Here is a 24,779-nt window from a genome sequence, read left to right as displayed (position 1 = left end):
TCACGGGGAGCCGGGCCCGGCCCGGCCCGGCAGCAGCGGGGGAGGCCGTGCCCGGGGCCGGGCCGTGCCCGGGCACTGCAGCCCCTGCATGGCCGCTGTCTCCCCGCAGGCACTGCCTATGTGCTGACCTGCTACTTCACCAACTGGGCCCAGTACAGGCCCGGCCTGGGCAAGTTCACCCCTGAAAATGTCGACCCTTGCCTGTGCAACCACCTGATCTACGCCTTTGCCGGCATGAACAACAACGAGATCACCACCTACGAGTGGAACGACGAGACCCTGTACAAGTCCTTCAACGGCCTCAAGAACCAGTGAGTGCCGGGAGCCTCAGCAGGGCTCTGCTCCCTCATGTGTCCTTCTCCTCCAGAGAAGAACTGTCCCTCCCAGTCCTTCCCTGCTTCCTTCCAGTCCTTCTCTGCTCCCTCCTGTGTTCGCCTCTGCTCCCCGCGTCCTTCTCCGCTCCCTCCCAGTCCTTCTCCGCTCCCTCCCAGTCCTTCCCTGTGTTTCACTCTCACCTCGGTGACAAGGATGCTGAGTGCAGAAGGACAGAGACACAGCCAAGGCAGGACGTGGGGACAGCTCCGTCCTCTGAGCATGGGGACAGCGGCTGGCGGTGCTGTGGACATGCAATAACTCAGGGTCCTGCCTCTTCCCTTGCAGGAACAAAGATCTGAAGACCCTGCTGGCCATTGGAGGATGGAATTTCGGCACAGCCAAGTGAGTTCAAACCATGTCCCGCCCTAAACGGCAACATGGGAAGAGAATGAGAGGAGGAAGGGGCTCCATGCAAACCCCACCTCTCTCCTGCTCTGCTTGCCCAGGTTCTCCACCATGGTCTCCACTCCTGAGAACCGCCAGACCTTCATCAAGTCCGTCATCAAATTCCTGCGCCAGTATCAGTTTGATGGGCTGGACCTGGACTGGGAATACCCCGGCTCCAGGGGCAGCCCTGCCCAGGACAAGTCTCTCTTCACCGTGCTGGTTAAGGTGGGCTTGGCTGCAGGCTCTGCCGGCCACAGCTCTGGCCTGTGAGCCCTGGGTGGCTGCAAAGCCCCAGCCCCGAGCCCCCCGGTGATTCCTGTGCCTTGGATCCCTCAGGAGCTGCTGGCAGCCTTCGAGCAGGAAGCCAAAGAGACCAACAGGCCCCGGCTCATGGTCACCGCCGCTGTCGCTGCCGGGCTTTCCACCATCCAGTCTGGCTACGAGATCGCCGAGCTGGGCAAGTGAGTGACCAGCCTGGGGTCCCTGGTGGGATTGGAGGCGTTTCCTGGAAGTGCTGAAGTGAAATACACCCTGAAGGGGTGGGGGTGATGGCAGCCCCAGTGGAGGTTCCTCAGGTGAGGACACAGCCCCGCTCCTGCAGGTACCTGGATTACTTCCACGTCATGACCTACGACTTCCACGGCTCCTGGGAGAGGAACACTGGCGAGAACAGCCCCCTGTTCGCCGGCCCTGCCGACAGCGGCGACTACAAATACTTCAACGTTGTGAGTGTTTCTGTGGGACACCCACAGCTCTCAGATCCTCGGAGGCTCCCCCCAGGAGATTTCGAGGAATTCATCCTTCAAATCCCAGCAAAGAGTCGAGTGGGAGTGGTTTCTTGCAGGAATACGCCATGAACTATTGGAAGAGCAATGGTGCCCCAGCTGAGAAGCTCCTGGTGGGATTCCCAACCTATGGAAAGAGCTTCACCCTGCAGAACCCATCTGACACCTCTGTTGGAGCTCCAGCATCCGGCCCTGGCCCCGCTGGGCCCTACACCAGGGAGGCTGGAACTCTGGCTTACTACGAGGTAGGAATGTTCCATCACATTCCGTGCTCAAATCATTTGAAGGAATTGATCAGGAAGTTTTCTGCATGGCTCAGGCACAGAGCTATCCGTGGAATCACCAGGAAGGAGTTGTGTACTCAGGGAACGGGGAAGTGGCACAAAAGCAGAGGATAAAGCCAAGGCAAGGGCAGAGCCTGGGCTTTTCCCTTTTTGTGGGTAACATTCCTGCTTCCTTCTCCCTAGATCTGCTCTCTGCTGAGCTCTGGAGCCACCCAGGCTTGGGACGAACCCCAGGATGTCCCCTACGCCTACAAGGGCAGCGAGTGGGTCGGCTACGACAACGTCAAGAGCTTTGGCCTCAAGGTCTGGGCAGCGGGGCCGTGCTGGGGTGGGACCAGAGCCTCCTGTGGGATCAGCTCCTGGGCTCACTGGGATTCTCCTCCCCACAGGTGGACTGGCTGAAGAAGAACAACTTTGGAGGAGCCATGGTGTGGGCCCTGGACATGGATGACTTCACTGGGGAATTCTGCAAGGAAGGCAAATACCCCCTGATCTCCAGCCTGAAGAAGGGCCTGGGGCTGCAGAGCGGAGGTGAGTGGCTCCAGGAGAGCAGGAGCAGCTCCTTGATGGAGACTCCCAAAATTCCTGTGCAGGTGTGGGAGGGACAAAACATTTTCAACCCTTTTCCCACCTGAATTCCAGACTGTATTCCCATTTGAAGTTCCCACCTCCCATTTGAGGCTCCCACCACCACCACCAGCAGGAGCAGCTCCTTCATGGAGGCTCCCAATCTCCCCGTGAAGGATGGGGAGGAATCAAACACTTCCAACCCTTTTCTGCCTAAATTCCAGACTGTGGTCCCCTCTCCTCCCATTTGAGGCTCCCACCACCACCACCAGCAGGAGCAGCTCCTTCATGGAGGCTCCCAATCTCCCCGTGAAGGATGGGGAGGAATCAAACACTTCCAACCCTTTTCTGCCTAAATTCCAGACTGTGGTCCCCTCTCCTCCCATTTGAGGCTCCCACCACCACCACCAGTAGGAGCAGCTCCTTCATGGAGACCCCCGACCTTCCTATGGAGACGTGGGAGGGATGAAACACCAGGAATGTTAAAATAAACCTTCTCCTGCTTGAATTCTTGAATTCCAGACTGCGTTCCCCCCTCTGAGCCCCTGCCTCCCATCACTGAGGCTCCCACCACCACCAGCGGCGGCTCCGGTGGCTCTGGCGGCTCCAGTGGCTCCGGTGGCTCTGGATTCTGTGCCGGGAAACCCAACGGGATCTACGCAGACCCCAACAACAAGAGGAACTTCTACAACTGCCTGAACGGCCAGACCTTCGTGCAGAGCTGCGAGCAGGGGCTGGTCTTCGACCCCGTCTGCTCCTGCTGCAACTGGCCCCAGTGATCCCAACCCTTTTCCAGCCAGTCCATCCCTCGGATTTAATTGTGTGCAATAATGATTAAATAAAGCTTTCTGAAAGCAATCCTCTCTGTTGCAACTTTTTGGTTTTGGGTTGTTTTCGTGCTCTTGGCTCCCAGGGCATCCTGAGTGCGTGGCTGTTCAAACTCCCGACAGCAGGTGTCAATGTTGCCTGCTCTTCTTCCCAGCCGTGGAGGGATTTTCCAGGAGTCTCCGGCAACATTTGGAGAAGAAAAGTGGTTGCAGGCCAGAAAGCTGAGTTGTTGTTCCTCTTTGTTCAGCCACAAATCGAGATCTGAGGCGAAGAGGAATTTTTTTTAGCAGTTTTTTATAGAAATGGAGAACTTTGATAGGCAAAAAAAAGCCCCCAAAACCAGGAAACAGGCAGTTTGTTTCTCCTGTGGGAGACGTGGAACCATGGAATCCCAGACTGGGCTGGGTTAGAAGGGACCTTGAAGCTCATCCCATTCCACCCCTGCCATGGCAGGGACACCTTCCCCCATCCCAGGGTGCTCCAGCCTGGCCTTGGACACTTCCATGGATCCAGGAGCAGCCGCAGCTTCTCTGGGAATTCTGTTCCAGGGCTTTCCCACCCTCTCAGGACAGAATTTCTCCCTAATACCCCATCTAATCCTCCTTCCCCCTCAGGCCACCCCCTTTCCCTGTCCCTTGTCCAGGACACGGCAGGTTGAGGGTTAAAGAGGAACCATCAAACTCATCCTTCCAAAACCTCACCAGCCCTGCCAGGACTCTGCTGAGGCATTAACCCATTTATTCCCACGGCCAGGAATCCCCATGGCACAGCACCCCAGAGCTCGGCAGAGAGGAATGTGTCCTTCTGACCATCTCAGGTGTCCCCTGGTGCCACCCCTGGTGTCACCCCTGGGCTCACACCTCCAGGTTCATCCATCAATGTCCTGGATTTCATCCTGGTTTTTGTGGAGGTTTAGGACCGGGGTAATAAGAACTGAAAGAAAGAATAATAGGAATTGGAACGAAGAGCAATAAGAATTAGAACAAAAATTTATTAACAGTAACTAAAAGATTAATAAGAATTAGAATAAAACACTAACTAAAAGAAAGAGTAATAAGAATTAGAACAAAGAATAATGAGAATTAGAACAAAGAGTAATAAGAATTAGAACCAAATAAGAATTAGAACAAAAATTTATTATCAGTAACTAAAAGAAAGAGTAATAAGAATTAGAACAAAGAGTAATAAGAATTAGAACCAAATAAGAATTAGAACAAAAATTTATTAACAGTAACTAAAAGAATAATAAGAATTAGAACAACCACTTTTCTTCCCCCTACAACCTTTTCTTTCTTACTGACAATGTAGAGACAAAACCTAAAATTTTTATACTTCTAGAACATATATTTTTTTAATACTTCTACTTGTATATTGATATATATATTATACTTCTAGAATAGATATATTTTATACTTCTACTTATATATTTATATGTAAGTAGTTATATATATTGATATATTTTATACTTCTAGAATATATATTTTTATATTTCTACTTATATATTTATATATAAATATTGATATATTTTATACTTCTACTTATATATATTTTATACTTCTACTTGTATATTTATATATAAATATTGATATATTTTATACTTCTAGAATATGTATATTTTATACTTCTACTTGTATATTTATATATAAATATTGATATATTCTATACTTCTAGAATATATATATATTATACTTCTACTTGTATATATATATATTTTATACTTCAGAATAGCCTTTTTTGGTTCATTTAGGGAGAGAAATCCCCCTGAACCCCTCCAGGATGCTCTGCCTGCCCAGCCCCATCCCAGCTCATCTAACCCCAGTTTAAAGCTGGGATTTTCCTGGGCAGGGAAGGTGGATCAGCTTCCCATGAAACATTTACAGCCTCATCCAGGCAACTGTTGCTGAGACAGCCCAGCTGAACCCCCTTTCCAGCAAAAAAAACCCCAAAAAAATAAAATAAAAGGGTTAAAAATGGGTGTGGATCATCACATCCCCCAGCCCACAGTGTGAACTCCTCTCATTCACATCCACGAATTCCTGCTCGTTAAAATAAAGGGGTTTTAATAATTTAATGGCGTTTTGGGCCCAGCTTGAGCAACCAAATAGGCTTTAAATAAAACATTCCCTGCTGGAGCAGGTGCCCTTCAACCTCCCTGGGTTTAAAATAGCCCTGGAGTCAGGCTGAGCCCCAGTTCAGCTTTCCTGAGCGGGGTTTAAGTGACCTTCATTTGGGCAGGGACATTATCTCTGTCCCAGCCCCTTGGCCTTGTTGGGAAATAACCCAAATTTTCCTTCCAGCTCTTGCTGGATGGGGTTTATCTCCCACCCTTTTGTCCCCCTCAAGGTTTGGTTTATTTTGGGACAGAATTTCCTGTTCCCTCAGCAGTGCTTCGGGCAGCAGAGTGGGGAGAGCCTAAAAACCCTAAAAATTAAGGAATTAAACCAGAAATTGGGAATATTTCAAGGGGGAGGGTTGGGGGAAAACACCCCCTGGTTTTGTCCATTACTGGAACACAGAGCAGGGCCTGTTTTCCTGCTGACAATTCCCTATTTTCTGCCAGATATTCCCTATTTTTTCCCAGATATCTGGGATTGGATCTCTCCCACTCCTTCCCCACTTCCAGGCTGGATTCACCCCTCTCTTCCAGTCATCCCTGACGTTCCTCTCCCCTCTCCTATTTCCCAACCCTTTATCTCTCCCACAGGGAAGAAAACACCCCCTGGTTTTGTCTATAGCTGGGACACAGAACAGAACCTGTTTTCCTGCTGACAATTCCCTATTTTCTGCCAGGAAATAGGGATTGGATCTCCCCCACTCCGTTCTCACTTCCAGGCTGGATTCTCCCCCCTCTTCCAGGCATCTCTGACATTCCTCTCCCCTCTCCTATTTCCCAATCCTTTATTTCCCCCACCCCCTGGTTCTGTCCATTACTGGGACACAGAACAGGATCACTTTTCCTGCTGACAATTCCCTATTTTCTGGCAGGAAATAGGGATTGGATCTCCCCCACTCCGTTCTCACTTCCAGGCTGGATTCTCCCCCCTCTTCCAGGCATCTCTGACGTTCCTCTCCCCTCTCCTATTTCCCAATCCTTTATCTCTCCCACAGGGAAGAGAAGAAAACTGGCACACGGAACAGGACCTGTTTTCCTGCTGACAATTCCCTATTTTCTGCCAGGAAATAGGGATTGGATCTCCCCGACTCCTTCCTCACTTCCAGGCATCTCTGACGTTCCTCTCCCCTCTCCTATTTCCCAACCCTTTATCTCACAGGGAAGAAAACAAAACTGGCACACAGTCCAGGATCTGTTTTCCTGCTGACAATTCCCTATTTTCTGCCAGGAAAAACCCAGATTCCCTGGACTGGATCTCTCCCACTCCTTTCTCCCTTCCAGGCTGGATTCACCCCCCTGTCCCAGGACATTCCTCTCACCAGGACCCCAGCAAGCCCAGCCCATGTCCAGCAGCCCCCCGACATTCCCGGGGTTCTCCCGGGGTGGAATCCTGCTGGGATCTCCGTTTTTGGAAGCGTGGCTGAGCTCCAGAGCTCTCCAGGGAGCTTTTGCCTCCCACGTCACTTGTTTTGGAGCTTCCTGCTGCTCCCGCTGACGTCCGTGGGGCCACGTCAGGCGCCGGCGAGGGAAGCGCGGCCCTTTTTTGGGAATTTGGGATTTGGGAACAGCTGGGCTCTGTCAGCAGTTCAGCACTCTGAGCTCCAGGGATAAACACTCCAGGGTTGGGTTTTTTTTCCCCCCTCTGCTCGGCACAATATTTTCCTTTCTCTTTAAGAAGCGTTGTTTCGCTGCTGAGAATTCTTTGTGGAATTCATCGCCACAATCCTTTTTAAATTTGTATTTTTTTCCGCAATTCCAGCCTCTCCAAATCAGCTGTGGCCCCTTTGGAAAGGGAAAAGATCCTTTGGCTCCCAAAAAATGTGGGAGTTTTGAGTCCTGAGGCAGAACTGGGGCAGTTTTGGGGGGTTGAAAAGGTTTGTGGGGGAGTAAAGGAGAACTGGGGACTTGAAATGCCTGGGAAAGGGGGATTAAAAAATAGAAAGATGAAAAAAAGAAGGGTTAAAAAATGGAGGTAAAAATAAAGAGGGATAAAAAAGGGGATAAAAAGGGATGTAAAAATAAAGGAGTATAAAAAAGAAGGTAAAAATAAAGGGGGATTAAAAAAGGGGATAAAAATAAAAGGGATAAAAATAAAGTAAAAAAGGGAAGGGGATAAAAAGGGATGTAAAAATAAAGGAGTATAAAAAAGAAGGTAAAAATAAAGGGGGATTAAAAAAGGGGATAAAAATAAAGAGGAATAAAAAATAAAGGGGGATAAAAAATAAAGGGGGATAAAAAATAAAGGGGATAAAAAGAGGGGGAGTAAAGGAGAACTGGGGACTTGAAATGCCTGGGAAAGGGGGATTAAAAAATAGAAAGATGAAAAAAAGAAGGGTTAAAAAATGGAGGTAAAAATAAAGAGGGATAAAAAGGGATGTAAAAATAAAGGAGTATAAAAAAGAAGGCAAAAATAAAGGGGGATTAAAAAAGGGGATAAAAATAAAAGGGATAAAAATAAAGAGGGATAAAAAATAAAGGGGGATAAAATAAGGGGATAAAAAGAGGGATAGAAAATAAAGGGGATAAAAATACAGGGGGATAAAAAAGAAATGGGAATTGAAAGGGGATAAAAAGGCATATTTAAAAAGAGGGGTAAAAATAAAGGGGGGGTAAAAAAGGGGAATAAAAAAGAGTGGGACAAAAAAAAGGGGCTAAAAAATAAAGGGGAGTAAAAATAACAGGGAATTAAAAAGGGGGACAAAAATGGGGGATAAAATCAGAGCACGCTGGCAGTGGTGTGTTATCCCAAAATGATAAATTTTATACAAATGTGCAAATATTTGCCAATGTGAACACCTGACAAGAAGCCTCTAAGCCGGGCTGAAGTAAAATCCCCACCTGACTCCTCCTCAGCTCCTGGAAAACCCCAAACCCAAGGCAAGGCCCCTTTTCCCTGACCTGGCTGCAGAGTCCCTCCTTTGTGGATGGGGAGATAAGGCAAACCCTCCTCTTAAAAATGAATAAATCAGCAGAAAAGACAAAAATCAGCGGGGAAAAAAAATCAGATTAGAGGGGCAGGAGGAGGAGTTGGCCGAGCTGAAGGACAGGGACACTGGGAGATGCTGCCTGCCTGGAAAATCCCTTTATCCCAAATTTTAGAGAGCCAGAAGTGAGGATCACAGGCAGGGCTTTCATCTTTTTGGGCAGCTGGGACCTGCTGGGCAGGGCGAGGAGCACAGTGGGGCCAGCAGAGCTGCTCGCCTGGGCCAGATGCGGTCAGAGCCTTTTTATCCCACGTGTGCTGCCTTTCTTTGCATAGCCCCGGTGTCATTAGGTGTAATTAAGGCAATTATGTCGAATTTTAGCAGCCCACGGAGTAATTGGGGGCAATTTTTAGCATCCCCAGGGGTGTTTGGAGAGCCCAAGGTGGCCCTGCTGATGATTTTCTCAGGTCAGGTGTGGCTCAGGTGACACCTTTGAAGTGGCCCTTGTTGTGCTGCTGCTGTTGGAGAAAACTCCAATTTTCCAATTTTTCCCTTCCTTCTTGTTAAAAAAAAAAGGGATTTTTGTCTCTTTTGTGGCTCTGAAACAAATTAAACCTGGGTTTTTTCCTTATTTCCTGATGATTTTCAGGTGACACCTTTGAAGTGGACCTTGTGCTGCTGTTGTTGGGAAAGGGCTGGAGGAGAAAACTCCAATTTTCCAATTTTTCCCTTCCTTCTTGTTAAAAAAAAAATGAATTTTGTCTCTTGTTTCAGCTCTGGAGCAAATTAAACCTGTTTTTTTCCTTATTCCCTTCTTCCCTGAGCTGACTCCTGCATTTGAGGCCTTGCTGTGGATCAGCAGCAGCAATTCCCATTCCCAGCTTTTTCCTCAGCCAAAACCTCCCCTTAATGAACCCTCACCCCTCACAGTGGGGCTAAAAAATCCTCAAAAAGGGGGAATTTGAGGAGCTCGGAGCTGGAATTCCTGAGCACAGCGCTTGGAGCACAACGCGGCCTTGCCAGAAAAATGGAAATAAAATCCCATTTATGGCTGACAAACGTGGCCAGAGGCCAAGGAAAACCCTCCAGGGCTCTGGATCCGGCAGGGTGAGGGGGTGGGAGATATTTTTAGCTGGTTTTTTTCTCCTCCAGAGGCCTTGGCTTGATTTGGGGCCGGCGAGAGCAGCTCAGGAGCTCTCCTGAGGATGAGGAGGGAGTGGGAGGCTGGAATTTGAGACCCTTTCCAGCTCTGTTTGCTCTTCAGCCTCTGCAGGCTCCAAGGGCACGGCCATGGGGTCATCTTGGAGAGGGCAGAGGGAGGGGAGGGCCTTGGAGCCTTTTATTTATGGGGGATTTTTATTTTCCCTGCTCTGCTGGGCCATGCCACCAGCCCCGTCCTTATTCCACTTTATTTTCTTAATACAATATATTAATGCTGCCATTCCCTGTCCATCCCTCTTCACCAATTTTTTTAAATAGTATTTTTAGTGCTGGAGCAGCTCTTCAGGAAGGATTTATGTGGCTCAGCTCAGATCAGGGGCCTCAGAGCCCTTTATGGGGGATATTCCCTGCTCTGCTGGGCCATGCCACCAGCCCCTTCTTATTCCACTTTATTTTCTTAATACAATGTATTTAATGCTCCCTTTCCCTGCCCATGCCTCTTCACTGAATTTCTTTATTCAGTATTTTTAGTGCTGGGGCAGCTCCTCAGGAAGGATTGATGTGGCTCAGCTCAAGGATCAGGGGCCTTGGAGCCCTTTTTGGGGATTTTCCCCATTTCTGCTGGGCCATTCCCATTTTAATGTCCCTGATCCCAAATGGGAACAACGCCTGAGCAGGGGTCTGGGGCCTTGGAGCCCTTTATGGGGGATTTTTGTGATTTTTGTGATCCTCAGCTCAGATCAGGGGCCTCAGAGCCCTTTATGGGGGATTTTCCCCTGTTCTTGTGGTTTCAGCCAAAGAAGTTTGGGGTTTTTTCTTTGTGTTTTTATTTATTTTTTTTTTTATTTTTTTTTTTTTTTACTTCTCGTTTCTAAGAAAAGAAAAATCCCTTTTTTGTAGCTTGTGTGTCAGCAGGGAAAGGGGAAATCCTTCCATCCACCCCTCCAGCCTGCCTTAGAAGGGAAGCTGTGAGACAGACCCAAGGAGGGAGGTTTGGCCTGAAAATTCAGGGACAGGGGAGGAATTTTGGTCCTTTATCCCACCAGTGCAGGGTCCTGATTGGTTTTTGGCCTCAAAATTTCAGGGAGATGGGAGGAATTTTGGTCCTTTATCCCACCAGTGCAGGGTCCTGATTGGTTTTTGGCCTCAAAATTTCAGGGAGATGGGAGGAATTTTGGTCCTGCCCATTCCCTAGTGTACTGATTTTTTGGCTTAAAAAAATTCAGTGAGAGGGGAAGAATTTAATTCCCTTATCCCACCAGTGCAGGGTCCTGATTGGTTTTGGCTTAAAAAATTCTGGGAGATGGGAGGAATTTTCCCACCAGTTCTGTGTCCTGATTGGTTTTCGGCCTGAAAAATTCAGGAAGGTGGGAGAAATTTCATTCCATTATCCCACCAGTTCTGTGTGCTGATTGGTTTTTTGCCTTGGAACAGGAGGTGGCATCTCCCAGGCTCGGTTTTCCCCATCCTGTACCCCAAATTTTCCACAGAATCCCACCTGTGGGTGTCCCTGTGACAGTGCCCAGGGCTCGGTGTCACCCCACCTGTCCCCAGGTGTGCCCAGGGCTCGGTGTCACCCCACCTGTCCCCAGGTGTGTGCAGGGCTTGGTGTCACCCCCACCTGTCCCCAGGTGTGCCCAGGGCTCGGTGTCACCCCGCCTGTCCCCAGGGGTGTGCAGGGCCCGCCTGTCCCCAGGTGTGCCCAGGGCTCGGTGTGTCACCCGCCTGTCCCCAGGTGTGCCCAGGGCTCGGTGTCACCCGCCTGTCCCCAGGTGTCCCCAGGGCTCGGTGTCACCCGCCTGTCCCCAGGTGCAGCAGGGAGTGCCTGTTCTGGCTGCAGTCTGTGTTTATCCTGGGAGTTTCCAGAGGGGAAGGAGCAGAGGCTGCCAGGGCGGCCGCACCCCGATAAGGAGGAATTCCCGAGGGGCAATTTGCCTGTGCCCAGCTGTGCCCCACGTGCTGTTTACCCCGGGCTGGGGGAGATTTTATCGCAGGGGTGGGGCAGCAAGGCTGGCCTTGCTGCTGCTCTGTGCCCAGGGCTCTGCCGTGCTTTTATCTCCCGAAGGAGCAGGAGTGCTGCAGCTCTGGAGCCTCCTGGGCAGACACCTCTGCTCCTGTCCCCTCTGTCCCCTCTGAGGGATTTGACTGGGGAGCTCTGGGAAGGCTCAGAGGAAGAATTAAAGCAATTGTTCTCTCAGTCTCTGTACCATTGTTTCCATAAGAACTGTGGATTTCTAAGAATAAAGTTTTTTTTTCTTGTGTTCTGAAGATAAAGTCTCTGTGTCACCTTTGGCTGTCCTCGATACCCCTTTGGTGACAGCCCTGTGTGACAAGGAGAGGGCTGGCTGGTGGCAGTGTCCCCTCTCTGGGAATCACAGACAGAGACACAGGATTTTCTCTGAGAAAGCTCAGGAGAAGAATTAAAACAATTATTCTCTCAGTCTCTGCACCTGGCAGGCAAAGAAGTCAAAGAAGTTGCAAAAAGCCAATCCTATAATAAGCATTTTTCACAATTCCCAAAGGCCAAGCAGGTCTTCAGTCCCCCATTGTTTCCATAGCGCACGTGTCAGCAACAGAAACTGGATTTGACTGGGGAGCTCTGGGAAGGCTCAGAGGAAGAATTAAAGCAATTGTTCTCTCAGTCTCTGTACCATTGTTTCCATAAGAACTGTGGATTTCTAAGAATAAAGTTTTTTTTTCTTGTGTTCTGAAGATAAAGTCTCTGTGTCACCTTTGGCTGTCCTCGATACCCCTTTGGTGACAGCCCTGTGTGACAAGGAGAGGGCTGGCTGGTGGCAGTGTCCCCTCTCTGGGAATCACAGACAGAGACACAGGATTTTCTCTGAGAAAGCTCAGGAGAAGAATTAAAACAATTATTCTCTCAGTCTCTGCACCTGGCAGGCAAAGAAGTCAAAGAAGTTGCAAAAAGCCAATCCTGTAATAAGCATTTTTCACAATTCCCAAAGGCCAAGCAGGTCTTCAGTCCCCCATTGTTTCCATAAGAACTGTGGATTTCTAATAATAAAGTGTTTTTTCTTGCTTTCTGAAGATAAAGTCTCTGGCTGTCCCCGATACCCCTTTGGTGACAGCCCTGTGTGACAAGGACAGGCTGGGTGCTGGCAGTGTCCCCTCTGTGGGAATCACAGACAGAGACTCAGGATTTTCCTGGGGAGCTCTGGGAAAGCTCAGAGGAAGAATTAAAGCAATTATTTCCTCAATCTCTGCACCTGGCAGGCAAAGAAGTCAAAGAAGTTTACAAGAAGGAATTATCCCTTCTTGACCAATAGGTGAGAGAATTATTCCCAAAGGCCAAGCAGATCTTCAGTCCCCCGTTGTTTCTATAAGAACATTATTTCTAAGATTATATAATATATTATTATATTATAAAAAAATATTGAATATATTATAATCTAATATATTTCTAATATTCTTTTTCTTGCCTTCTGAAGGTAAAATCTCTGTATCACCTCTGGCTGTCCCTGATACCCCTTTGGTGACAGCCCTGTGTGACAAGGACAGGCTGGCTGCTGGCAGTGTCCCCTGTGTCTGGCAGTGTCCCCCGTGTCCCCTGCGTCCCCAGGACAGGCTGGCTGCTGGCACAGGGCAGGGAGGATGTGGAACGAGAACAATGAAGCGAGCTCAAGAACAGGAAACCCTCTCTGAGCTCATCCCCACCCCGGCCGAGGTTTCCTCTCCCAAAACGTCGAGCTCTCACCGAGTTCTCCGTGCCCAAAAAGGCTGCGGGGTTTATTTGCAATAATTCTGGTGTAACCACAAAAAAATCCTCTCCCAAAAAGCCAAAAAAGCCAAAATGGTGTCAGCAGGGAGATGGAGGAAGGGAAGTGGAGCACAGGGCGGGACCAAAAATCCAAATTTTGGGAGTCCAAAATGTCCTGTGTGGAAATCCAGCCCCCAGCCACACAAATCCAGCCACGGGGAATATTTAAATCTCCTTTATAGGTGAGGGAAGGTGCCTGGACATGCCCCAGGTGTGTCCTGGCATGTCCCAGGTGTGTCCTGGCATGTCCTGTCCACACAGCCCCAAGTCCCCGAGGGGATTTAAAGGTGACAAAAAAAGGATGGGGATGACAGAGCCCCCAAAATGGGGGTGGAGGAGCAGAACTGGGAGGATAAACTCCAGGAATTCCCTGGAGTGTTGGGATCCAGAGTCCCCCAGGGGATTTAAACAAAAGATGGGAGTGACAGAGCCCCCAAAATGAGGGTGGAGGAGCAGAGCTGGGGGGGATAAACTGCAGGAATTCCCTGGAGTGCTGGATCCAGAGTCCCCAAGGGGATTTAAACAAAAGATGGGAGTGACAGAGCCCCCAAAATGAGGGTGGAGGAGCAGAGCTGGGGGGGATAAACCCCAGGAATTCCCTGGAGTGCTGGGATCCAGAGTCCCCAGGGTGACAAAAAAAGGATGGGAGTGACAGAAGCCCCCAAAATGAGGGTGGAGGAGCAGAGTGGGGGGGATAAACCCCAGGAATTCCCTGGAGTGCTGGGATGCTGCAGGACACGTGCAGCCCCAGGGCTGCTCTGCTGTCCCTGTCCCATTTCTCACGGTCCCCTCCTTGCTCAAGCCCATCTTGCAAGGCCTAAGTCCAAGTCTAGGCTGGGCTTTAAGCCCTGCCTTGTTTGCCCTGCCTGCCCGGCCCGTTCCTGGGGTCACACCTGGGTTACCAATTACAGCCGGGATTAAACATCTTAAACCCGGCCCACCCCTGGGCTTTTTCCCCTTAAATTCCCACTGATTGTGCTTAACTGGTGTCCCCAGGCAGGTGTCTGTCCCTCCTCCTCCTCAGCCACTTAATGAGATTTAAACCAGGCCAATACATCCATTTTTTTACAGTTCTGGACCCTTCCCAGCGATTTTTTCCCCCCCTAAACGTAAAGAAAAGCAGCTCTTGGCTGCTCAGATGGACCAGGACAACCTTCAAATCCTTCCCCAAGCTCGGGGTGGCTGCAGGGGTGGCCAGGGGAGGTGCCAGCACGCGGGGCACGGCCGATGAGCAGGATTTGAGGGGTAATTCTTAATTCTGGGGCTGTTTTCCTGCGGGGCACAGGGGGTGCAGGGTCCCCCTGCGTGGGCAGCTGGCTCTGCTGGGGTTCCAGGACAGCTTGAGCTGGGGTTTTGTGCCTCGTGCCCTATAAACTGCAGACTTCAGGGGGTCATCACCCTAAAAAAAACAAACAAAAAAACCCACAATGAGTCCAAGTGTGGCGTGGGAACTGCTGCCTGCTAGGTGAACAAAAACACCCCGAGCTGCTGACTTGCAACCCTCAGTCCCTGTGAGCAGCTCGGGGTTTAACCCTTGGTTGAATGCCAAATGTGGTCCCTTTTAATTTTTTTTTTAATATTTATTTATTTAAATATGTATTTATTTTTATTTTAGTGTAAAATTTCCGGCTCGACTGGTTTGGAGGCTCATTTGGATACCCAGGAGGGTTTGGGAGCTGATCTGAACTCCTGGTTCCTGTCAGACCAGTTCCAGCCCCAGCCTGGCCAATCCCTGAGCAGAAATTCATTGAGTTGGGCTTGTTGTTTTTATTTCTTTTTTTCAAATTGAAATAAAGATGCTCTCAGCTAAATACAGGGTGGAAAACCAACCCAGCCAGAGCAGCCTCAAACTCAGCTCTCTTTTTACACCCAGTTTGATTTTCTGGTGGTTCCTTTGCTCTGGGACTCCTCTGAGCCCTTGGAGAGGCTGCACTGAGCCTCAAGCTCTGCCTTAAAACCCCAGGGCCAGAAATTAGGGACACATAACCCGCTTAGAGAGCCTCGAGCCCGCAGGAAATCGCCTCTCGGAAGGGCTTAGCGGGGCCAAGGGATTTGGGAGCACCACGGAGGTGACCAGGAATAAATGGGAATTTGGGGAATGGTGCCACCACTTCCCCCATCCTGGGGGGACCAGAGGAACCTGCCCGGTGGGGCTGGCTCATCCTCATCATCATCAGTGCCTAATGAGCGCAGTTAGCCCCTAATGGCTAATTAATAGCCCCGGTTATTAGAGCTATTCTGGGCTAGGCTGCAGCAGAGCTCTGCTCCAGCCCGGTGACTCAGGGCTGGAGGATTCCACCCCAATATTCCTGAGGCTGAGGGGAACCAGCCCTGCTGCCAGCTGGGATGGCCACGCTCAGCTCAGTGAAATGAAATGAATTTTTAGTTTGGTTTTTCTGGCTGTTTTTGCACGGGGGATGTTTCCCACCGGGAGGGTTTTGCTGGATTCCCATTTTTCCAGCGTGGCTGCCCAGCTGTGTTCAGAGCTCTGGATGTTTATCCAGCCTCTTCCAGGGGCTCTGGAATATCCAACCCCCTCCCCCTGCTCTGTGCTGGGCTCTCCCAGGCCTCAGTAATCTGTGGTGCTGTCTTAAAAAAAAAAAAAAGGAAAAAAAAGTCCTTCGACTTTAATCCTTGGGTTTATTTCAAAGCTTACAAAGGCAAATCTGGTTTGTGGCAAGAGATTTGCCTGATTTCTTCTGCTCTGGGGATGAATGGGGTGGCAGATGGGGAGGGGGGGATTTGGGGACCCCTCAGCAAAGCTGAGCCCACCCTGGGCACGAAATGGGGTCAGCGCAGAGCCCTGCTCTGGATTCCCCTTCCCCACAGCTTCCAAAGCCATTTTCCTTCCCCCATTCCCGTCCTGTTCCCAGCTCCTGTTCCCAATTCCCGTTCCCAGCTCCTGGGAGGAGCTCAGCCCTCATCTCCTCCTCCTCTTCCTCAGCCCGGGCTGGAAGGGCTCAGCCACCTCCTGCTGCAGCATCCTGCTCTTCCTCCAGCCCGGAGTGGAGCTGGAAGGGCTCAGCCCTCCCCTCCTGCATCTTCCTCTTCCTCCAGCCTCAGTTTGAGCTGGAAGGGCTCAGCCACCTCATCCTCCTGCAGCTGCTCTTCCCCTGTCTTGGAGAGGGGCTGAAGGGCTCAGCCCTCCCCTCCTGCATCTTCCTCTTCCTCAGCCTGGAATGCGGCTGGAAGGGCTCAGAATGTCTCAGCCAGCATCCTGCTCTTCCTCAGCCTGGTTAGGGCTGGAAGGGCTCAGCCACCTCCCTCCTCTTCCTCTTCTTCAGCCTGGAATGGAGCTGGAAGGGCTCAGCCCTCATCTCCTGCTGCATCCTGCTCTTCCTCAGCCCGGAATGGAAGGGCTCAGCCCTCCCCTCCTCCTCTTCCTCAGCCTGGTTAGGGCTGCAAGGGCTCAGCCCTCCCCTCCAACCTCCTGGGGCAGGGTGGGGGTGGCACTGTCACCCCTCATCTCCTGCAAGGGACACCTGGAACCTCCCTCCGTCAGAAGGTTCAGGAATTTCAGAAGGTTCACAAGGTTCACAAGGTTCTCCCTCCTTCAGGGATCTCTGGGAGGGGTTGGCCTTGCCCCAGGGACAGGGATCCATGGATGTGTCCCAGCACAGGGATCCATGGAAGTGTCCAGCAGGGACAGGGATCCATGGAAGTGTCCAGCAGGGACAGGGATCCATGGATGTGTCCCAGCACAGGGATCCATGGAAGTGTCCAGCAGGGACAGGGATCCAGGGATGTCTCCAGCAGGGACAGGGATCCAGGGATGTGTCCAGCAGGGACAGGGATCCAGGGATGTGTCCAGCAGGGACAGGGATCCAGGGATGTCTCCAGCAGGGACATGTGGGGATGGGACACTGCTGGGACAGTCCCTGTGTCCCTTTGTCCCTGTCCCCCTGTCCTGTCCCTATCCCTGTCCCTCTGTCCCTGTCCCTCTGTCCCCCTGGTCCCTGTGTGCCTGTCCCCCTGTCCTGTCCCTGTCCCCCTCTCCCTGTCCTCTTCCTGTCCTTCTGTCCCTCTGTCCCTATCCTGTCCTCCTGTCCCTGTGTCCCTGTCCCCTCTGTCCCTGTCCTGTGACGTCACCGCGCTGAGCTCAGCCTCTATTACCATACCGCCCATTTGCATTCCCTCATTTGCATGCCGCGCGGCCAATGGAACGCCGCGGCCGCGCCGTGACGTCACTCCCGAGCCGCTCCATATAAGCGCCGCGCGCAGCCGCCGCCGCAGACGGAGCGGAGCCGCCGAGAGGTCGCGGGCGAGCCCGGCGGGATGAGCCAGCGCCTCAGGCACAGCCAGCGCCGCGGGCCGCGCCCCGACATGGTGCCCGAGATCGCCGCCGCCGTGGGCTTCGTGTCCGGCCTGCTGCGGACGCGGGGCTGCGTCAGCGAGCAGCAGCTGCAGGTGTTCAGCGGGGCGCTGCGGGAGGCGCTCACAGGTGAGCTCGGGGCGGGGCTGGGCCCTTCGGGGGCTCTGGGGGACAGGCACCCGCTGGAGTGTCCCCCACATCCCCGGTGTGCCTTCCAGGACCTGTGTGCTCCTTCCAGGACCTGCTGTCCCTTTGAGTGCCACTCTGTGCCCCTTCCGGGACCTAGTGTCCCTCCCGAGTGCCACTCTGTGCTCCTTCCAGGACTTTGTGACCTTTTGAGTGCCCTGTGTGCTCCTTCCAGGACCTGCTGTCCCTTTGAGTGCCACTCTGTGCCCCTTCCAGGACCTGCTGTCCCTCCCGAGTGCCCTGTGTGCCCCTTCCAGGACCTGCTGTCCCCTCCCGAGTGCCACTCTGTGCTCCTTCCAGGACCTGCTGTCCCTTTGAGTGCCCCTCTGTGCTCATTCCAGGACCTGCTGTCCCTTTGAGTGCCGCTCTGTGCCCCTTCCGGGACCTAGTGTCCCTCCCGAGTGCCACTCTGTGCCCCTTCCAGGACCTGCTGTCCCTTTGAGTGCCACTCTGTGCCCCTTCCAGGACCTGCTGTCCCCTCCCGAGTGCCACTCTGTGCTCCTTCCAGGACCTGCTCTATCCCCCCCGGGTGCCCCCGTTGTTGCTCCGAGGACCTGCTGTCCCTCCTGTCCCGATTCCGGGACGTGCTGTCCCCTCCTTGGTGCCCCCCGTGTCCCCTCCGGGACCTGCTGTCCCCTCTCGAGTGGCCCCGTGTCCCTTCCAGGACCTGCTGTCCCTCCCGGGCTGCCTCCTGTGTCCCTCCTTGGTCCCCTCCGGGACCGGCTGTCCCCTCCGTGTCCCTTCCAGGACCGGCTGTCCCCTCGGGGCCATTCCCGGTGCCGCCTGTCCCTTTGTCCCTTTGTGTCCCGGGGCTGTGCAGACCCCACGGCTGTCCCCGGTGTCCCCCCGGCCGTGCCCGCCGGGATCCGGGGGTTCGGGGTCCCTTCCCGGGGGTGTCCCCGGGGGTCCCTGCCGGTGTCCCCACAGCTGTCCCCGCGGTGTCCCCGCCCGGGGCCGTTATCGGGGCAGGGAGCGGTGGCCGGGCTCTGATAAGGGGGCTCGGGGAGCTTTGGGGTGCCCTATCTGCCCCCGCAGCCCCCGGCGTGGTCCTGCCGGGGTTTTTTGGGGTGCAGGAGCCGCCTTTGGGGTGGGCTGGCAGCGCTGCCCCTGCCGTGCCCCCCCGGGAGGGGGTTGGGGTTGGGCACGGTTTCGTTCCTGGTTCCGTGTGTGCTCCCGGAGCTCGGGGAGGCTCTGCCCGGCTGTTTGTTGGGGTTTGGTTTGTAAACACCGAATTTAGGGGGAGATGGAGGCCCTAAACCCCACCTGCCTGTGGGGAAGGAGCACTACAGACACCACTGCTTCCCTGAGAAACCCTTTAAAGGGTTTTCTTTGGGATTTGGCCTTTAAACCCTGAATTTAGTGGCAGCTAAAGGTCCTAAACCCCACCTGCCTGCGGGGAAGGAGCACTACAGACACCTCTGAGAAACCCTTAAAAGGGTGTTCTTTAGGATTTCACCTTTAAACCCTGAAGTCATTTGGAGCTAAAGACACTGAACCCCACCTGGCTGTGGGGAAGGAGCATTACAGACTCCTCTGAGAAACCCTCCAAAGGGTGTTCTTTAGGATTTCACCTTTAAACCCCAAAGTCATTTGGAGCTAAAGACACTGAACCCCACCTGGCTGTGGGGAAGGAGCATTACAGACACCACTGAGAGACCCTCCAAAGGGTGTTCTTTAGGATTTCACCTTTAAACCCTGAATTTAATGTCACCTAAAGTCCCTAAACCCCTTTCTGACATCTCTTTCCCCCCCCAGAGCACTACAGACACCCCTGGTTCCCTGATAACCCTTCCAAATGGGTTTTCTTTAGGATTTCACCATTAAACCCCAAATTTAATGGGAGCTAAAATCCCTAAACCCCTTTCTCACTGTTCTTTCCCCCCCAGAGCACTACAGACACCCCTGGTTCCCCGATAACCCTTTCAAACGGGTTTTCTTTAGGATTTCACCATGAAACCCCAAATTTAATGGGAGCTAAGGTTCCTAAACCCCTTTCTCACTGTTCTTTCCCCCCCAGAGCCCTACAGACACCCCTGAAAAAAAGGGTTTTCTTTAGGATTTCACCATGAAACCCCAAATTTCATGTCCCTAGCCCCCTTACACACTGTTCTTTCCCCCCCAGAGCACTACAGACACCCCTGAAAAAAAGGGGTTTTTTTAGGATTTCACCATGAAACCCCAAATTTCATGTCCCTAGCCCCCTTACACACTGTTCTTTCCCCCCCAGAGCACTACAGACACCCCTGAAAAAAAGGGGTTTTTTTAGGATTTCACCATGAAACCCCAAATTTCATGTCCCTAACCCCCTTTCTCACTGTTCTTTCCCCCCCAGAGCACTACAGACACCCCTGAAAAAAAGGGTTTTCTTTAGGATTTCACCATGAAACCCCAAATTTCATGTCCCTAACCCCCTTTCTCACTGTTTTTCCCCCCCAGAGCACTACAGACACCCCTGGTTCCCCGATAACCCTTTCAAACGGGTTTTCTTCAGGATTTCACCATTAAACCCCAAATTTCATGTCCCTAACCCCCTTTCTCACTGTTCTTTCCCCCCAGAGCACTACAGACACCCCTGGTTCCCCGATAACCCCTTTAAAAGGGTTTTCTTTAGGATTTCACCATTAAACCCCAAATTGAGTGTCACCTAAAATCCCTAACCCCCTTTCTCACTGTTCTTTCCCCCCCAGAGCACTACAGACACCCCTGGTTCCCCGATAACCCTTTCAAACGGGTTTTCTTTAGGATTTCACCATGAAACCCCAAATTTCATGTCCCTAACCCCCTTTCTCACTGTTTTTCCCCCCCAGAGCACTACAGACACCACTGGTTCCCCGACAAACCCTCCAAGGGCTCCGGCTACCGCTGCCTGCGCATCAACCAGCGCATGGACCCCCTGATCGGGCGCGCGGGGGGCCTGGTGGGGCTGGGGCTGCCGCAGCTGCTGCGCCTGCTGCCCCCGGAGCTGGCGCTCTGGGTGGATCCCTTCGAGGTGTGCTACCGCATCGGCGAGGACGGCTCCATCTGCGTGCTCTACCAGGCAGCCAGGAGCCCCAATTCCTGCGCGGGGCTGCTCAGCTGCAAGGAGCAGGTGATGCTGGGCCGGAGCAGCCCTTCCAAGAACTGCATCATGGCTGTCTCCAGTTGAAAAAACAAGGAAAAAAACCAAACAAAATGGGAAAAAAAAGAAAAAAAAAAACAAACCCCGGGAAAAGAAAATGAATCTCCTCCTTGTCCTTACACTGCCAAGACACAGGCTGCTGTAATACCTCGAGCTGAGGATCTATTTTTAAGATGAAGAGCTATTTATATTTTTTTTAAAAAAAACCAAAAACTTGCAGAAAATCCAAAATTAAAATGTTGGGCGCCGCCCTGAGCCGAGGCGACGCCCCAGGTGCCTTTTCTAAAGCTGTTGCAAGCTTGTGAGTTTCTCTTTTTTTTTTGAATTATTATTATTGTTTTTAATTATTATCTACCTGATGTAGCATTGGAGGACGACTTTGGGGCTGGCTCTGCTCCCCTGGAGTGGGGATGAGGGGGTGAAGCCAGCGTGGCTGTGGTGTCACCTTGTCACCTCCCTGCTGTCACCTTGCTGCTGCAGCCCCAGCTGTGGCAGAGCTGCTGCCCCGACCTCTGTGGGGCCTGGATTTGGTGTCACCCTGGGGCTGGGTGGCCTTGGGGACATTGGGGTCACCCTCCTGGACGTGCTGCCTTATCCCAGCCCCTCTCTGGATGGGCTCACCTGGCACATGGAGCAGCTGGCAGTGTCCCCAGGGTGGCACTGAGGGGACATTGCTGCTGTCACCACCCCCTGGGGCCTGGATTTGGTGTCACCCTGGGGCTGGGTGACCTTGGGGACGTTGGGGTCACCCTCCTGGACGTGCTGCAGCTCTGCCCTGCCTTATCCCAGCCCCTCTCGTTGCCTGGCATGTGGAGCTGCTGGCAGTGTCCCCAGGGTGGCCCTGGTGGCACTGAGGGGACATCCCTGCTGTCACCACCCCGGACCTGCTGGGAATTCCAAAACCTTGCTGCTCCCAGGGGCTCAGCCCCCCCCGTGTCCCCCCTGTGTCCCCCCCGTGCCCCCCCTGTCCTTGTCCTGCAGAGGTTGGGCTGTGGCTCCCCCTTTTTGCCGCCTTTTCTCCTCCAGTCTGGATTTTTTGGGGTTGTTCAGGTGCTTTTGGGGTGCTGAGGTTGCTTTTGAACCCCCCAGCACTCCCTGCCCCCCTTGGGGAGGGGTTTGGGTCCCATCTCTGGTACAAAACTTTCTGTAGGGTTTCAGATTCTGCTCTCTGCCCCTTTTGTGTTCGGGGGGCTCTGCCCAGGTGGATTTTGGGATTTGGGCTTTAAACCCCAAATTCAGGGGCAGCTAAAGGCCCTAAACCCACCTTGATGCTGGGAAGGAGCTTTTCAAACTCCACTAAAAAACTCTTAAAATAATTTTCTTTGGGATTTGGGCTTTAAACCCCAAATTTGGGGGCAGCTAGAGGTCCTAAATCCCACCTGCCTGCTGGAAAGGAGCATGAGGAAACCTTTAAAGGGTTTTCTTTAGGATTTTGCCTCTAAACCCCAAATTCAGTGGCAGCTAAAGGTCCTAAATCCCACCTGCCTGCTGGAAAGGAGCACCACAAACACCACTAAAAACCCTTAAAATTATTTTCTTTAGGATTTCACCTTTAAACCCCAAATTCAGTGGCAGCTAAAGGCCCTAAATCCCACTTGGTGCTGGGAAGGAGCACCAGAAACTCCTCAGAAAACTTTTAAAGGATTTTCTTTAGGATTTCACCTTTAAACCCCAAATTCAGTGGCAGCTAAAGGCCCTAAACCCCACTTGGTGCTGGGAAGGAGCACTACAAACACCACTAAAAACCCTTTAAAGGGTTTTCTTTAGGATTTGGGCTTTAAACCCCAAATCTAGGGGCAGCCTCAATTCTCAAATATTTATGTATTTTTTAAAAATTATCCAGCTTTGCCTTCTAAAATTCAGATTTTATGTTTTGGAAAATCAGCTTCTATTCTCAAATATTTATTTTTTTTTTTAATTATCCATTTCTGCCTTCTAAAATTCAGATTTTATTATTTTTTTTAATCCCAAACCACCAGGACCTGGGAGCTTAGCCTCGATTCTGAAATATTTCTATTTTTTTTTTTGAAATGCCAGGCTGTTTGTGCCTGAGGAGAGCAGAGCACTCTGGCCTTGCCTCACTTCCCTGAATTCCTTGTGCAATACCTGACCTCACCCACACCCAAAAATAAAAAACAAATCAAATTTTTTTTCCAGGAAAAGCAATCCCACTGCTTTTTAAATTTTAAATTTTTTTAAAATTATTTTTTTTAGGGTTTTTAATTTTTTTGGGGCATTCCTCCCTTTGAGCTGCCCCAGGGGGAAAATCAAAATTCAGTTTTTTCCCTCCCTCTCCCCAGAATTTCCCTTCAGCAGAGCAGGAAGTGCTGGGGGATTTCACCTGTGCAATACCTGACCTCACCCACACCCAAAATTAAAAAAATTTTAAAAAAAATCAATTTTTTTTCCAGGAAAAGCAATCCCACTGCTTTTTATTTTTTTAAATTTTTTTAAATTATTTTTTTAGGGTTTTTAATTTTTTTTGGCGTTCCTCCCTTCGAGCTGCCCCAGGAGGAAAATCAAAATTCATTTTTTTCCCTTCCTCTCCCCTGAATTCCCCAAGAATTTCCCACCAAATCCGCCTCATCCCCGAGGTGAATTTGATTTAAAAATAACCTTCAGGACCCAGGAGCTTTGGGCAGAGCCCACCTCTCCCCGGGGCACCAAAAGCTGTGAATTCCCGAGCTCCAGCCTGAGGGGGGATTTGGGACTCTGGCATTGTTATTATTTTATTTTATTTTATTTTATTTTATTTTATTTGGTATTTCTAACCCAGCTGGACTTTTGAACGGGACCTGCTTCTTGTTTTTGGATTATTTTGTTGGGTTTCTTTTTATTTGGGGTTTTTTTGTGAGGTTTTGGGGTTTTTTTGTTTTCTTTTTTATGTTTTTTTTTTGTTTGGTTTGGGGAATTTTTTTTTTTAATTTATTATTATTTGTTGCTAGGGTTTTTTATTTTTTGGTTTGGGGTTTTTTGGGTTTCTTTGGGAGGTTGTTTTGGGGGGATTTTGTTGTTGGGTTATTTTGGGGTTTTTTGGGGGGGTTGGGGGTATTTTTTTGGTTTTTGTTGGGTTTTTTTGTTTTATTTTTTGTTTGTTTTTATTTTGGTTTTTTGGGTGGGCTTTGGGGTTTTTTTTTGTCTTTTTTTCCTTTTTTTGTTTTGTTGGGTTTTTTTGTTTTATTTTTTGTTTGTTTTTATTGTGGTTTTTGTGGGGGGCTTTGGGGTTTTTTTTTGTCTTTTTTTCCTTTTTTTGTTTTGTTGGGTTTTTTTGTTTTATTTTTTGTTTGTTTTTATTGTGGTTTTTGTGGGGGGCTTTGGGGTTTTTTTTTGTCTTTTTTTCCTTTTTTTGTTTTGTTGGGTTTTTTTGTTTTATTTTTTGTTTGTTTTTATTGTGGTTTTTGTGGGGGGCTTTGGGGTTTTTTTTTGTCTTTTTTTCCTTTTTTTGTTTTGTTGGGTTTTTTTGTTTTATTTTTTGTTTGTTTTTATTGTGGTTTTTGTGGGGGGCTTTGGGGTTTTTTTTTGTCTTTTTTTCCTTTTTTTGTTTTGTTGGGTTTTTTTGTTTTATTTTTTGTTTGTTTTTATTGTGGTTTTTGTGGGGGGCTTTGGGGTTTTTTTTTGTCTTTTTTTCCTTTTTTTGTTTTGTTGGTTTTTTTTTGTTTGGTTTTTGGTTGTTTTTTTGCGGGGGTTTTTTGTGGGTTTTTTTTATTTTTGTTTTTTTTGGGGTTTTTTGGTGTTTTCCCTGTTTTCTATGAAAATGCCAGACCCCCGTGAGCAGTTGCTGGAGTTCTCAGCCGCCTCCTGCTGCATTTCCCCCCCTGTGCCCCCCCTGCTTTTGTTACTTCAATAAAACCAGAATTCACCCACCGGCCTCGTCCTGGGATCCGGGCTTTGGGATTTCCTGGGATTTCCTGGGTGAATTCCCTGCCTCACAAAAAGCTGATTTATCCAGGGGTGAGTGCCC

General features: G+C 50.6%; 2 protein-coding genes and 2 long non-coding RNA genes across 4 annotated transcripts in view; 2 read left to right on the top strand and 2 right to left on the bottom strand.

Moving 5' to 3' along the window:
* The window catches only part of CHIA (chitinase acidic), a 4,129-nt gene extending 873 nt beyond the window's left edge, over positions 1–3,256 (top strand). Inside the window, exons 3-11 of the mRNA XM_039695942.1 lie at positions 110–311; positions 661–717; positions 822–987; positions 1,099–1,223; positions 1,364–1,487; positions 1,607–1,792; positions 2,015–2,134; positions 2,221–2,362; positions 2,921–3,256. Coding sequence (XP_039551876.1) covers positions 110–311; positions 661–717; positions 822–987; positions 1,099–1,223; positions 1,364–1,487; positions 1,607–1,792; positions 2,015–2,134; positions 2,221–2,362; positions 2,921–3,177 — 1,379 coding nt within the window. The 3' untranslated portion in view covers positions 3,178–3,256. The remainder of the gene's footprint in view (positions 1–109; positions 312–660; positions 718–821; positions 988–1,098; positions 1,224–1,363; positions 1,488–1,606; positions 1,793–2,014; positions 2,135–2,220; positions 2,363–2,920) is intronic.
* Positions 3,257–3,350: 94 nt separating this feature from the next.
* Positions 3,351–6,826, bottom strand: LOC120495951. Its single transcript, XR_005626192.1, has 3 exons — positions 6,659–6,826; positions 4,087–4,159; positions 3,351–3,487 (listed from the first exon to the last, which is right to left on the bottom strand). It is a non-coding gene; the product is annotated as an uncharacterized LOC120495951 (long non-coding RNA).
* Positions 6,827–17,420: 10,594 nt separating this feature from the next.
* Positions 17,421–21,024, top strand: BTG2 (BTG anti-proliferation factor 2). The gene is made up of 2 exons (XM_039695833.1): positions 17,421–17,643; positions 20,508–21,024. Exons 1-2 carry the CDS (start codon positions 17,478–17,480, stop codon positions 20,843–20,845), a joined length of 504 nt encoding a protein of 167 aa, XP_039551767.1. The 5' UTR covers positions 17,421–17,477; the 3' UTR covers positions 20,846–21,024.
* LOC120495897 lies at positions 20,892–23,720 on the bottom strand. The gene is made up of 2 exons (XR_005626176.1): positions 22,300–23,720; positions 20,892–22,197 (listed from the first exon to the last, which is right to left on the bottom strand). It is a non-coding gene; the product is annotated as an uncharacterized LOC120495897 (long non-coding RNA).
* Between the last annotated feature and the right edge of the window lie 1,059 nt (positions 23,721–24,779).

The sequence above is a fragment of the Passer montanus genome, unplaced genomic scaffold (assembly GCF_014805655.1).
Source record: "Passer montanus isolate IOZ18808 unplaced genomic scaffold, ASM1480565v1 scaffold93, whole genome shotgun sequence".
NCBI classification, from domain to species: domain Eukaryota; kingdom Metazoa; phylum Chordata; class Aves; order Passeriformes; family Passeridae; genus Passer; species Passer montanus.
Note: the sequence above shows the minus strand (reverse complement) of the source record. Positions and strands in the feature narration are given on the sequence as shown.

Bases quoted from the DNA above. Each gene is read 5' to 3' on its own strand.
- BTG2 (XM_039695833.1), top strand. From the start codon at position 17,478: ATGAGCCAGCGCCTCAGGCACAGCCAGCGCCGCGGGCCGCGCCCCGAC. The intron at 17,644-20,507 runs GTGAGCTCGGGG...TTTCCCCCCCAG, and splicing joins GCTGCGGGAGGCGCTCACAG to AGCACTACAGACACCACTGG.